Source organism: Molossus molossus, unplaced genomic scaffold (genome assembly GCF_014108415.1).
Source record: "Molossus molossus isolate mMolMol1 unplaced genomic scaffold, mMolMol1.p scaffold_m16_p_13, whole genome shotgun sequence".
Classification (NCBI taxonomy): Eukaryota; Metazoa; Chordata; class Mammalia; order Chiroptera; family Molossidae; genus Molossus; species Molossus molossus.
The window spans coordinates 11,043,871-11,056,440 of NW_023425348.1; the positions used below are offsets into that span (position 1 = coordinate 11,043,871).

General features: G+C 66.3%; 1 protein-coding gene across 1 annotated transcript in view; it reads right to left on the bottom strand.

Annotated features, from left to right (window-relative positions):
• Positions 1–1,631: 1,631 nt before the first annotated feature.
• Positions 1,632–12,570, bottom strand: part of LOC118627774 — a 49,866-nt gene continuing 38,927 nt past the window's right edge. Inside the window, exons 9-14 of the mRNA XM_036258218.1 lie at positions 11,257–11,325; positions 8,238–8,279; positions 3,521–3,559; positions 3,212–3,286; positions 1,809–1,845; positions 1,632–1,656 (exon numbers count right to left, since the gene is read on the bottom strand). Of these exons, the coding sequence (XP_036114111.1) occupies positions 1,632–1,656; positions 1,809–1,845; positions 3,212–3,286; positions 3,521–3,559; positions 8,238–8,279; positions 11,257–11,325 (287 nt within the window). The remainder of the gene's footprint in view (positions 1,657–1,808; positions 1,846–3,211; positions 3,287–3,520; positions 3,560–8,237; positions 8,280–11,256; positions 11,326–12,570) is intronic.

Below are 12,570 nucleotides of genomic sequence, written 5' to 3' on the forward strand. Positions count from 1 at the left end.
CTGAGTGGTCCCACCATCCCGTCCCGCTCCCCAAGGCCTCTGCTCCCCGACACTGCCCGGGGAGCCGGCTGTCCTGCAGGGCCCAGCCCGCACCTCCTCTGCTGGGGTGTCCTGGGCTGCCAGATAGTAACGGGCGCGCCTCACTGCCCACTCCCTGGAGCCCGGTCCTGGGATGGAGCAAACACATGCATGAGCGTCATCTCCATGAGGCCCCCTGGCACTAAGAGTGGGCGGGGCGGCCTGGGCTTAGCACCAGGGCCAGGAGCAGGGAGGGAGAGGGCGTGAGGCCCCCAGGCCCCCATCCTGGCGTATCAGTGCATTCGGGGAGACGGCACAGAATGGGGCCACCAGCTGCCACCCTGCGGGCAGCATAGGCCTGTCCACAGCTCGTCCCAGCGGGGCAGCCCGAGGCAGCCCAGAGCCTGGCGGCACCCAGGCAGCGCCCTGCAGACCCAGTGGCTTTGCACCCGGGGCACCGTCTCGCTGCCTGGCGCTCGAAAGGCGCAGCGTCCTCTGTCCGGGCTCTTGGCGACTCGGGAGGGAGGGGAGGCCCCTGCTCTCAGATGCGTGGGTGCCGGGGGTCAGGGGGACCTCAGCAGACCAGGCTGCGTGGGGCGGCACCGGGCAGGGGGAGGGTGGCAGCTATGGGAGGGGAGGGAGGGAGGGAGGCGGCAGGAAGGCACCATCTCTGTGCTCAGCTTTATTGTTAGAAAGAGGTGCATGGGGTGGGGGGGCGATGCCCATCCACGGGTCACATGGAGCCTGGCGCTGCCTTCAGCCCGAGGGCCTGGCCGTGCTGGGGACAGAGGTCTGCATCTCAGGGAGGGCTTGTCAGCTGTCCCCAGGGCAGTGGTGGCGGAGCTGACTCTGAAATGACAAAGCAGGGTTTGGGGTGACGGGGCGGGGGCGGGGGTCCCTGGCATCTCTTACTTGTCTCATCCTTCTCGGGATCGTCTGTGCGGCCTCCCTTGGCCACACCTGCCATGCCAGGCACTCGGCCATCGTTTAGACACATGATGGGTGGCAGGCACCTGGTCGAGGGGAGGAAGACCCTAACCTGGTTCCGAGCCCCTGTTTCCTCACAGCTGTCCCCCCCCAGCTCCTCCCAGACGCACCTGTGCTCACAGCTGTCCCCCAGCCCCTCCCACACGCACCTGTGCTCACAGCTGTCCCCCAGCCCCTCCCACACGCACCTGTGCTCACAGCTGTCCCCCAGCCCCTCCCACACGCACCTGTGCTCACAGCTGTCCCCCAGCCCCTCCCACACGCACCTGTGCTCACAGCTGTCCCCCAGCCCCTCCCACATGCACCTGTGCTCACAGCTGTCCCCCCAGCCCCTCCCACATGCACCTGTGCTCACAGCTGTCCCCCAGCCCCTCCCACACGCACCTGTGCTCACAGCTGTCCCCCCAGCCCCTCCCACACGCACCTGTGCTCACAGCTGTCCCCCCAGCCCCTCCCAGATGCACCTGTGCTCACAGCTGTCCCCCAGCCCCTCCCACACCCACTTGTGCTCACAGCTGTCCCCCAGCCCCTCCCAGACGCACCTGTGCTCACAGCTGTCCCCCCAGCCCCTCCCAGATGCACCTGTGCTCACAGCTGTCCCCAGCCCCTCCCACACGCACCTGTGCTCACAGCTCGTCCTCAGCGCCTGGCCTGGGAGGGGAGAGGGAGAAAGGCTGCTCAGAGGTCAGGAGGAAAGGTGACAAGTCCAGGGTCCGTGAGGTTGGGGACCCTCCTAGAGGTTCAGAGACCAACAGCTGCCCTCCCGCCCTCCCGCCCTCCACCAGTCCCCAGGAGGCCCTCACCGGTGCTTCTTTTGGCCCCAGCAGCGGAGTTTTTTGCCTGGAAGAGAAAATGGGCCAGTTTTCCTTGGTCCCTCACCTCCTAGGAGACCCGCCTTCCCCAAGGTCCCGGCTGTGTCTCCTCCCTCCTGCTGCCAGCCCCGCACAGAGGGCCCGGAGGGTGGTCCGGAGAGGGACCAGGCTGTGTCCTCCTCCCTCCTGCTGCCAGCCCCGCACAGAGGCCCGGAGGGGGGTCCGGAGGGGGACCCGGCTGGGCCGAGCCCACGGCAGTGGTCAGTAAGCATCGACTGCGGTGGTCGTCCGTGGGCTGAGAGCTCCTGAGACCAGTGAGCCCGCCGGGCACCGTGCCCTCCTAGCCCCGCTGGGCACACACCGGCCACTCAGGAAGCTCCTGGACACGGGGCAGCACGTCGCCGGGGCCCTGTGCGCTCAGCCAGCACACGGGCCGCCCTCGGGGCTTCAGGGGACCGGGACCGCGTGCTGCAGACAGGCCTGCGACGGAGAGGCCCTGACCGTGGGGCGTGGAGCCGGCGCCCAGACGTGCACTCGCTACCTTCCGTCTTCTCCGCACTCCTGTGTCTCAGTGTGTTTCCCTTCCAGCTGCACCCGACAAGCCAGTAAGTACGAACTGTCCTTGTCCCTGCTGTGTGCCTGCTGGCTGGGGGTGTACCGGGGGGGGGGCCCGCCTGTCCCCCAGACCGGCCATGGCCAGGTGGCTCCTCCCCAGGGCTCCTGGGCTGCCCGTCTGTGGACCCAGCTTTAACCGGAGCAAGTGGACAGATGAGCACACTTTGGCCCGGGAGTCGGGGTCCCGCGTACACTAGCCGCGGGGCCTCGGGCCTCTGGCGCTCAGCACACCTGCATTCTAGCAGCAGGTGGGCAGTGGGCACAGGGTGGGCCCCCCTGGGTTCAGCCGAACCGACTCTGCCTCCGATTGGCTGTGAAACCGTGGGCTGCGCCTGTCAGGTGGGTCTAAGGCCTCATCTGGAAAATGGTGACCAGCGTGGCCACCCTGTGGCTGAGAGATTGAATGGGTGGACGTAGCTCAAGCCGAGAAGGTGCCAGATCTGACGGTTGGGGTGCCCAGCAGAGGCTAGCTCCTCCCCTTCCCCGACCCCATCCCCCGGTTGCACTGGACCTTCCTGGGGTCAGAGGGCGCCGCTCCTCCAGGGCCCACGAGAGGCTCACTGGGGAGATGGAACCACCTCTGCCGTCCAGGGACCAAGCAGGGAGACACCCCAGACGCCTCTCAGTTCCCACATCGGGGAGGGGAGAGGCCTAGAGAGACTCGCTCCTCCTGCCAGGATCTGGAGGGGAGAGGGCTCCCCCCCTCGAAGCAGTGGGCTCAGTGGCTTTGAGAATGATGTGCCCCCTGGCACCCCCCAACAGGAGGCCGCCCCACTTACTGAGGATGATGATGAGCCCCACCACGAAGGCCAGGCCAGCAAAGATCAGACCCCCATGGCGGACAGTCTCATAGTCTGAGGGTGGAGAGAGAAGGAGGTGGGTCACCCAGGCCCCCTCCCTGGGCCCACACTGGGGGATGGAGAGGGAAGGAGGTGATGGGTCACCCAGGCCCCCTCCCTGGGCCCACATTGGCAGCACCCCAAGGTAACTGGGGAAGATGGGGTTACACAGCCCAGGGCTGGGAGAGGCTGGGAACCAACTGGGGTACAGGGGCAGTCTCGGGAAAGGTAGGGGGCCCACAGGCTTACCATAGTAGAACGGATCCACATCCCCCTTGGGGCTGCCACCTGAAGAGACAGGATAAGGGGCCCGTCACAGACAGGGGGGGTTCCAGCCCAGAATCTGGGCCTCTGACCTTGTCCCAGCACCCCAGGGCCCAAGTGGGAAAGAGGAGGCTGGTGGGGAGAGACCCCCTGGAACAGGAGGCTGGGGGGGAGAGACCCCCTGAAGGGGATGCTGGGGAGGAGAGACCCACTGGAAGGGGAGGCTGGTGGGGAGAGACCCCCGGAACAGGAGGCTGGTGGGGAGACCCCCCTGAGGAGGAGGCTGGTGGGGAGAGACCCCGGAACAGGAGGCTGGTGGGGAGAGACCCCCGGAACAGGAGGCTGGTGGGGAGAGACCCCGGAACAGGAGGCTGGTGGGGAGAGACCCCGGAACAGGAGGTTGGTGGGGAGAGACCCCCGGAACAGGAGGCTGGGGGGAGAGACCCCCCCGAAGAGGAGGCTGGGGGGGAGAGACCCCCCGGAAGAGGAGGCTGGTGGGGAGAGACCCCCCGGCAGGGGAGGCTGGGGGGCAGAGACCCCCCGGAACAGGAGGCTGGGGGGAGGAGAGACCCCCCGGCAGGGGAGGCTGGGGGGGAGAGACCCCGGAACAGGAGGCTGGGGGGCTGGAATGCAGTGCAGTGGGGCACCTGCCCTCGACCACTTCAGACACAGCCAAGCTGGGACCAGACGCTGAGACCCAAAGGGGCCGCGCTGCCTGTGGCCTGGGGCGTCCTGGGAGGCCCCTTTCTCTCGGCTCCAGGCGGACAGCGTAGAAACGGCCGAGGGGAGGCCCCGTTGGACCCCGCAGCCTCTCCTACACTGATGGACTGCAGACGTCGTGCGAGGACGGGATGGAGGCGAGGAAGGAGGCCGGAGCCCGCTCTGGAGGCTCGTCCCCGTCCCGGGGCAGCACTGGTCTGGAACCAGGGTTCTAGATGCTTCTGTCCTGTGGGCTACGCCCTGCGGGAAGCTTGCCTGTGTCGTGGTGGCCACACCCCCGGCCACGGCTGACAGCACCAGCTCCTTTCGCCAGCATCACGGGCCTGCGAGGCACTGACACGATCCGGCACCATGGGGGGCGGGGGTGCGGACAGGTTAGGTGACGCCCCAGCCACACGCCTCGAGGACAGACCCGGGGTTCGGGTCGCTAAGAATGTCCGTACTTAACCCTTTGCTGTGCTGCGTCTCGGAAGAAGGAGCCGAGTCCAGGCCAGCGCTCCTGGGCGGTGCCCACCCTGACCTGACGTGCCCACGCCAGCGGAGCCAGCCCCGCCCCCCAGCCCGGGAGCCCGCTGCCCGTGCCCTTGGAAGCTGGAGGGCAGCCAGCGCTCGCCTGCGCAGCTGACGGACCCTCTTCCTGCCCTGCGAGTCCCTCTTGGCCCAGGGAGCCGTGCCCAAGGTCGAAGGCGTGTGCATGTTGGCACCCCTGGGCTGTGCTGGACTGTGCCCGGGTGGGAGCCCCGAGGTCCCAGCAGCGCCTGAAGTGGGCAGGCGGGGAGGGCTCAGCCTGGGCCCGAACACCGGAGGCCAAGGGGAGGCCGTGTGTGGGGGCCCAGGTCTGTCCCCACACAGACGGCCTTTAAGGCTGTTGGAGTTCCGATCTTGTTCAAGGTCACGCAGGGAGTAGCCGGGGACCGTGAGCAGCCGCGTGCCTTCCTCCCGGTGCCAGGACACGGGCTCCTCCCTGAGCCATCTCAGCCACCTGCCGAGCCTGCCCCCCCCTCACCCCTTCTGGATGGGCTCAAAGCCACCACAGTCAACAGAGGCCCATTGGCTTCCAGGCTTGAGTCACCCTCCACCACAGGAATGCTGGGGCTGGGCCTTGCTTGGGGCTCTCACCCCAAAGGGGGCCCGAGGCTGCCGGGGCGGCTGGCTGCAGCCTCGGCCCACCCGCCTCCTCGCTGAGCCCAGACCCTCCAGAAAACAGTGGACGGGACAGGCGCCCCCTGGTGCCCGAGGTCTGCCATTCGAGCTGTGTTTCATTGGCGTTAAGGCAGGACCTCTTATGTTTATTTTATTAAAAAATTTTTTTCCTTTATTGATTTTAGAGAGAGAGGAAGGGAGAGGGAGAGAGAGAAACATCGATGAGAGAGAACATCGACTGGCTGCCTCCTGCATGCCCCCCACTGGGGATCGGGCCCACAACCTGGGCATGTGCCCTGACCGAGAATCGAACGGGTGACCTCTTGGTTCAGGGGTCGACACTCAACCACGGAGCCACACCAGCGGGGCAGGATCCTCGTTGAAAAGCAAACTTTCTTAGACAGGAGAAGGCCCAGGACGAGGGAGGGGCGCTTTGAACCCTAGAAGGCAGAGGCCCCGGGGACGGGAGAGTGACCCAGCTCACCCTCCGAAGGTGGTCCCGACGGAGGCCACCTCCCGTCCGCATGCGCACTCACCATCGCCCACCGCCAGTCCTGCCATTTCCCGGTCACCAGGGCTGGGCTCCGCCGCCCTCCGCCTGCTGCCTCTGCCTCCGGAGATCGCCCGGCCTCGGCGCGGCCAGGGATGGGGTGGGGGCATTAAACATTAACAGTGCCAGCTAATATTTAGCCTGGTCACAAGAACGGCTGCGGACAGAGGGTCCCGCCCCGGCACGAGGGGGTGCTCGGCAGGCAGGCGCTGGCCGGGGCCCCGACTCTCTCCAGAGGAAATTTCCAGGAAGGGGCCGGGGCTGGTTGTCCGTGGTGTTTTCCACGAGCTGGAGAAGCCACGGCTGGGCCTGCAGCCCCGGGTGGTGGGAATTTCAGACTATATTCCGTGTCCACTGGAACCGGGGGGCAGCGGCAGGGTCCCCGGAGGCCCACCCCTGGCAGCCGTCTGCCCCCCCAAGCCACGCAGAGACCCCTGTTTCAGCTGGGGTTTCCTTGGTGCTCGCGGCTGTCCTGGGTGGGTGCCCAGGTGCCCGTGCCCTCCCAGCTCCTGGCCCACCCTGGGCCTCCATGCCAGGCCTCTCCTCCGGGCCTCGCTCAGCTTCTTGGCGCATGGAGCAGCCACGCGCCAGTGAGGAGGCTCGTCACCCGGACTGCGCCCTCCGTCCGGCCAGCCCCCGCCCTGCCCGCAGGCCGCCCGCTCAGCCTGGCTCTGTGTTCCCACGCCAGCTCCCAGCGTGGCGCTGAGGCCTCGGGAAGGGGCCACGTCTGACCACGGGCCCTGCTTTTGTGATGCACGAAGCATTGTCATGACTGTTGTTCCTTGGTGTGGTTTGGTGTCCCCATTTCACAGCTGAGTTGTCTGTGGCTCTGCCCCAGGTCACACAGCCAGCCTGGGGCGGCTGTAGGAATCAGGTGCTTTTCCTACCTCCGAGTCCCCTCCGCCCCCATGGCCTCCTGCACCCCGGGCCCTGGCGCTGGGCACTCCGTAAGCGCTCAGACTGCTGGCTGAGTTCCAGTCCGGTGCATTGACCTCCAAGCAAAGCTGGTGCTCGGTCGTATCCAAGGCCAGTGGTCAGTGTCCCCTGGGAGCTGGTTAGTGGTTCCAAAGGGGACGAGTCCACCTGCTAATCCTCCTTGAGCAGGTGGGGGTCAAGGTTTGCGTTCACTTCCTGCCTCCTCCTCCCGCTAAGTGTGTGGCCTCTGGCAAGTGACTTATGTTCTCTGCGCCTCAGTGTCCTTGTCTGTAAAGTGGGGCTACTCCCCGTCTCACAGGGCACGGGGCCCGCCCACGCGTGTTGTCTTGTCACGTGGCCCCGGACCCGGGACACCCTCCCCAATCTCTGCTGCTCTCGGGGCCAAGCGGCGAATAACCGTGGAAACGGACGACGGCGCTCAGGGTGCTGGGGTTGACCCACGGCCACTAACCCTGTCCCAGCGAGTCCAGGTTTGTCCTTCTGCAGACAAACAGGCTGAGGCTGACCCTTTGCCCCCCAAAATGACCCCGGGGGTGGCCCAGGCATGGCTGGAATCCCTCCCCACCGGGACAGCAGAAAGACAGCACAGGGAGGTCGAAGGACTTGTCTGAACACCCCGATCGGGACAGAACCAGGGCTGGAGCCAGGCCCCCAGGGCCTCCGCTGCCTCCGCAGGGGCGTGGGGCTCCGTCCGCCCTCCGGGGTGTGTGTGTCTGTAACCACGGGTGTCCTTTCCGGAGTGACAGGGGATGTAAAAACAGGTGGAAAGATAGGTGCATGGGTGGACAGACAGACAGGTGGACAGATGGGTGATGAGAGACAAAGGGGGAGCAGGAAAAGCCCGTTGACCCTGCGGCTCTGAGCTCCGTGTGCAGGGCGCTGGGCAATGTTCCAAGCACATCACGAAAACGGAGTCGTCTGATCAGCACAGTTCAGAGAGGCCAGGAAGGCTTTGTCATCTCCCTGGGTTATAGACGGAGGAACGGGAGCAGAGAATTTAAAGAACGTGCCAGAAGTCAGGCGGCAGGAAGTGGAGAAACCAAGATTTGAACCCAGTAGCCTGGCTTCAGAGTTCCTGCGATGGACAGAGGGGTGGACAGACAGACAGACAAGGAGGGTGTTGGACATGTTGTCTGGCCAGCGCTAGCCGCTCAGAGGCGTTCAGAGCGTGGCCCACAGGGAGCCCACCACGCCACCCAGCGTGGCCCACCCGGTGCCACCGAGACATCTCGTTTGGAAACCCTGCCCCTCCTCGGCTCTGCTTCTCCTGCACCTCCGGGTGCACTGGAAAGTCATGAGGTCACACCCGTGTCAGAGTCTGAGAAGGGGGGAAGGATGGGCTTAGGGACTCACCCAGGTACCACCTGTCCATGGCAGGAGCTGCCGGCCGTGTCCCTGCTGGAAGAGTCTGAAGTGGCCGCTGCGAGGGCCTGACGGCGAGTAGCCCTCCCTCCCTCCACACCTCAGCCAAAGCCGGACGGGACAGACGGGGCAGGGAGGAGGGGCTGGCAGCCCTCGCCTGGTGCCAGCCTGGGCGGGCTGAGGCCAGGGAGCCATGTAGGGGGCGGGGGCACCGAGAAGGGGAAGTGTGAGCCCTGCCAGGCAGACAGCAGCCCACACGGCCCCTGCTCTGGGGTGCTCGGGGTGCTGGCAGCCCGGGGTGCTCAAAGGCAACCAGAAGCCGGGAGCGAGGCAGAGGCCGGAGCCAGCAGTATCCGCCATGCTCTCTGCCCAGCCCTGGGGCTGCTGCTGGCATTTGTGGGTCCCCCCGAGCCTTTATTGAGCTGCGCCTCATTCCTCAGTTAGGCCTTGGCCCCGATGTCCCTGTCCCAAGGCCCCACCCTGTCGCTGGGAGCCCCTGGAGACAGCCAGCCCCCGGGATGCCACCCTGGGTGCAGAGGGCTGCTCCGGGTCATTGCCGCAGGGGCAGAGATGAGGAGCTGCTGCTCCGTGGTACCCCGCCCTTCCTCGGCCGGGGCCGCCACGTGGCCCAGTGACTTACCACAGGCGGTGACGTCACCCCCGCCAGCAGCCCACCTGGAGCACGGCAGCCTCACGAGGGGAACGGCCAGAAGACACAGCAGGTGTGGGGCCTGCCCAGCTGGAGCAGGAGCAGGGACGGCAGAGGGGTCCCCACACTGGTCCCCGTTCCTGGCTGCTGAGGCCTCTGACAGCCAGAGCAGGCGACCAGCCCCTCCGTGGGCCCTGCTCGGCCGTCCCAGCACAGACACGGCAGCAGGGGCGGCAGGGTGCTGACCAGTGACAGCTCACCTCTGTCCCTCCTCCTGGGGGGCGGCTGGTGTTGCCCACAGAGAGCAGCCTGCAAACCTCTGCAGATGGAGAGGGCCGCCCGGCTGGGCTGACATCTGTCCTGGCCCCCGTCCTGACTCGGGGCTCCTCAGGCTCACCCCACCTCGCAAGACGGGGCACACCCCTCCGAGGGCAGAGCCGCTCACGTGCCAGGCCTGTGGCACGTCCCCAGGTGGGGACCCGTGTGCTCAGCCAGCCAGCAATGCCGAGCGGAGCTGCCCCAAGGAGCACTCGGAGGTCCCTAAACCTTGGGGTCATGCGGAACTTTGGAGGTGACCTGTCCGAACACATCAGTGGTTCAGAAAAGTGGGTACCTCAGCCAGACCCCCCACACACACACACATACTCTGAAGGAAGACTGTTCCATCGCACACAGACCTGGGGTCACCCCACCCAGCCCCTCACTCCACAGAGGGTTCGCGCTCCTGCTCACGCCCTCCTGGGGCTCAGAGATGAAGCCCAAGTGCCCTTCTGGTCTCACAGAGCCCTTCCCAGTGGGACCCCGTGACCTCTCTGACCTTGGCCCTTCTCTGCGGCAGCCACGCTGTTCTCTGGGGGGCCCCACCCTCAGGGCACGCTGCCTGGGCCCCTGCACCCGCCGATCCTCTCTGGGGGGCCCCACCCTCAGGGCACGCTGCCTGGGCCCCTGCACCCGCCGATCCTCTCTGAGGGGGCCCCACCCTCAGGGCACGCAGCCTGGGCCCCTGCACCCGCCGATCCTCTCTGAGGGGAGCCCACCCTCAGGGCACGCTGCCTGGGCCCCTGCACCCGCCGATCCTCTCTGGGGGGGCCCCACCCTCAGGACACGCTGCCTGGGCCCCTGCATCCGCCGATCCTCTCTGAGGGGGCCCCACCCTCAGGGCACGCTGCCTGGGCCCCTGCACCCGCCGATCCTCTCCGAGGGGGGCCCCACCCTCAGGGCACGCTGCCTGGGCCCCTGCACCCGCCGATCCTCTCTGAGGGGGCCCCACCCTCAGGGCACGCAGCCTGGGCCCCTGCACCCGCCGATCCTCTCTGAGGGGAGCCCACCCTCAGGGCACGCTGCCTGGGCCCCTGCACCCGCCGATCCTCTCCGAGGGGGCCCCACCCTCAGGACACGCAGCCTGGGCCCCTGCACCCGCCGATCCTCTCTGAGGGGGCCCCACCCTCAGGGCACGCTGCCTGGGCCCCTGCACCCACCCGCCGATCCAAGAACACCTTTCCTGCCGAGACCCTCTGGGCCAACCCCCCACAGAAGCCCCCTCAGCACCCCGTCCGTCATGCCCGCCCACTCTCTCCACCACCTTTCCACCCCTCCCTGGCTTTACTTTCCCCAGCAGCCCTTATATCTGATGTGACTTTTCCTTACTGTGTTTCTCGTCTCTCCTTTGACTGAAACTTAAGCTCCGGGGGAACAAGGACTTGTTTCTTGTGCTCAGTCCCAGACCCCCGGCGCCCAGAATGAGGCGGGCATGGGATGAACCCCAGTGTCACTGAATGAATACGTCCCAGAGATCCAACCCCCTGGTGGCACAGGCAGACCCAGAACTCAGGCCGCTTCCTGTGTGTCCTGCCCTATGACAGGGAGCAAGACCTTCTCGGCTCCCACAGAGAGAAGCGGGGGGTCGGCACCCGCTGACAGCTCCCCAGAGTCCTTCCTGAGGAGTCCCCATCCCTACCCCTCTCCTCCCGAACCCCCGCCCCCACCCCGGCCTCCACCACGAGCTCCGTGGCCACTCTCACAATAGAGCTCCTGTGTCCTTTCCGGGGACACCTGGGCACTAAGGGTCCGGGGTGTCATCCTTCCTCCTCACTCACGCCCCGTCCCTCCTCAGACCCTCCTTGTCCTCCACACCCAGCTGACCGGGGGTCAGGTCCTGGCTGCCACCTGGGACAGAAGCCCTTTGCTCAGACACCTGCCCCCCGAGAGCAGCCCAGGCGGGCCCCACGGGTGTCCGCTCGCCGAGGCCCGACACACCCTGCTCAGATCCCTTAGCATCCGGGTTCCCACTGCAGGCTGTGGTCCTGGGACGGTCCCCTCTGGGTCTCCTCCTCTCGTCCACAATGAGATGGCAGCACCTACCTGGGGAGCTGTCGTAGGAACTGAGGTGGTAGGGATCCAATGTCTTGGCCAGGAGGTCCTCACCCCGAGCTGGCCTTCCGGAACAAAGACAGTCACCATGACCCCTTCCCTGGGCTGGTCCCCTTCTGGAACAAGGACAGTCACCATGACCCCTTCCCTGGGCTGGTCCCCTTCTGGAACAAGGACAGTCACCGTCACCCCTTCCCTGGGCTGGGTTCCCTTCCGGAACAAGGACAGTCACCGTCACCCCTTCCCTGGGCTGGTCCCCTTTTGAAACAAGGACAGTCACCGTAACCCCTTCCCTGGGCTGGTCCCCTTCTGGAACAAGGACAGTCACCGTAACCCCTTCCCTGGGCTGGTCCCCTTTTGAAACAAGGACAGTCACCGTAACCCCTTCCCTGGGCTGGTCCCCTTCTGGAACAAGGACAGTCACCGTCACCCCTTCCCTGGGCTGGTCCCCTTTTGAAACAAGGACAGTCACCGTAACCCCTTCCCTGGGCTGAGTCCCCTTCTGGAACAAGGACAGTCACCGTAACCCCTTCCCTGGGCTGGTCCCCTTCTGGAACAAGGACAGTCACCGTAACCCCTTCTCTGGGCTGGTTCCCTTCTGGGTGGTCTTTCCAACAAGATCCCAGAGAGCCTTCCACTCCCTGACCCTCAGCATGACCTCGGCCGACCTACCCCCACCTGGCCCCCGACTTGCTTTCCCTCCCTGCTCAGCCACGCAGCGACTGTTCCCGGCCGGGGTCCCCCCTGTTCTCCCAGAGGTCCCCAGGCCAAGTGGGGTGGGAGTGCGACCTCACCCCAGGAAGGGGAGAGCAGGTGAATCCTGCACCCCTCCCTTTGTTAGACTGTCCCAAGCTGATGGAAACAGGGCCACCCAGCCACACTTTGCTGTGCCCCCAAGACCAGAGATCAAGATCTTTGAGAGGTACGGAGAAGTAGCCCCAAATTCCTCTGCCAATACTGACACGGCCCATGGCCCTGCCTCAGTCTCCCCTGCTTTTCCCCAGCAGACGGGGCCACCGCTGGCTCGGTGGGGAGGGGTCACTACCACGCCGGCCGGCTGAGCGGTCGCCTGGTGCTCGGAGCCCTCAGCGCCAGCTCCCCCGAGGGGACTGCCAGCCACCAGCCTGCGTGTCTGGGCTGCCCGGCAGAGTGCACGCCACGGGCCCCAGGTCCCGGTCGCTCTCCCTGCTGATGGCTCGCAGCCGGCAAGGGGCCAGAAGCCCCTAGAAAGCCCCAGGTGTCAGCTGCATGGCGCAGCGAGGTGGAGGCTCTCGGGCCCATCGGTGCTGCCCCGAGATCCTGAGC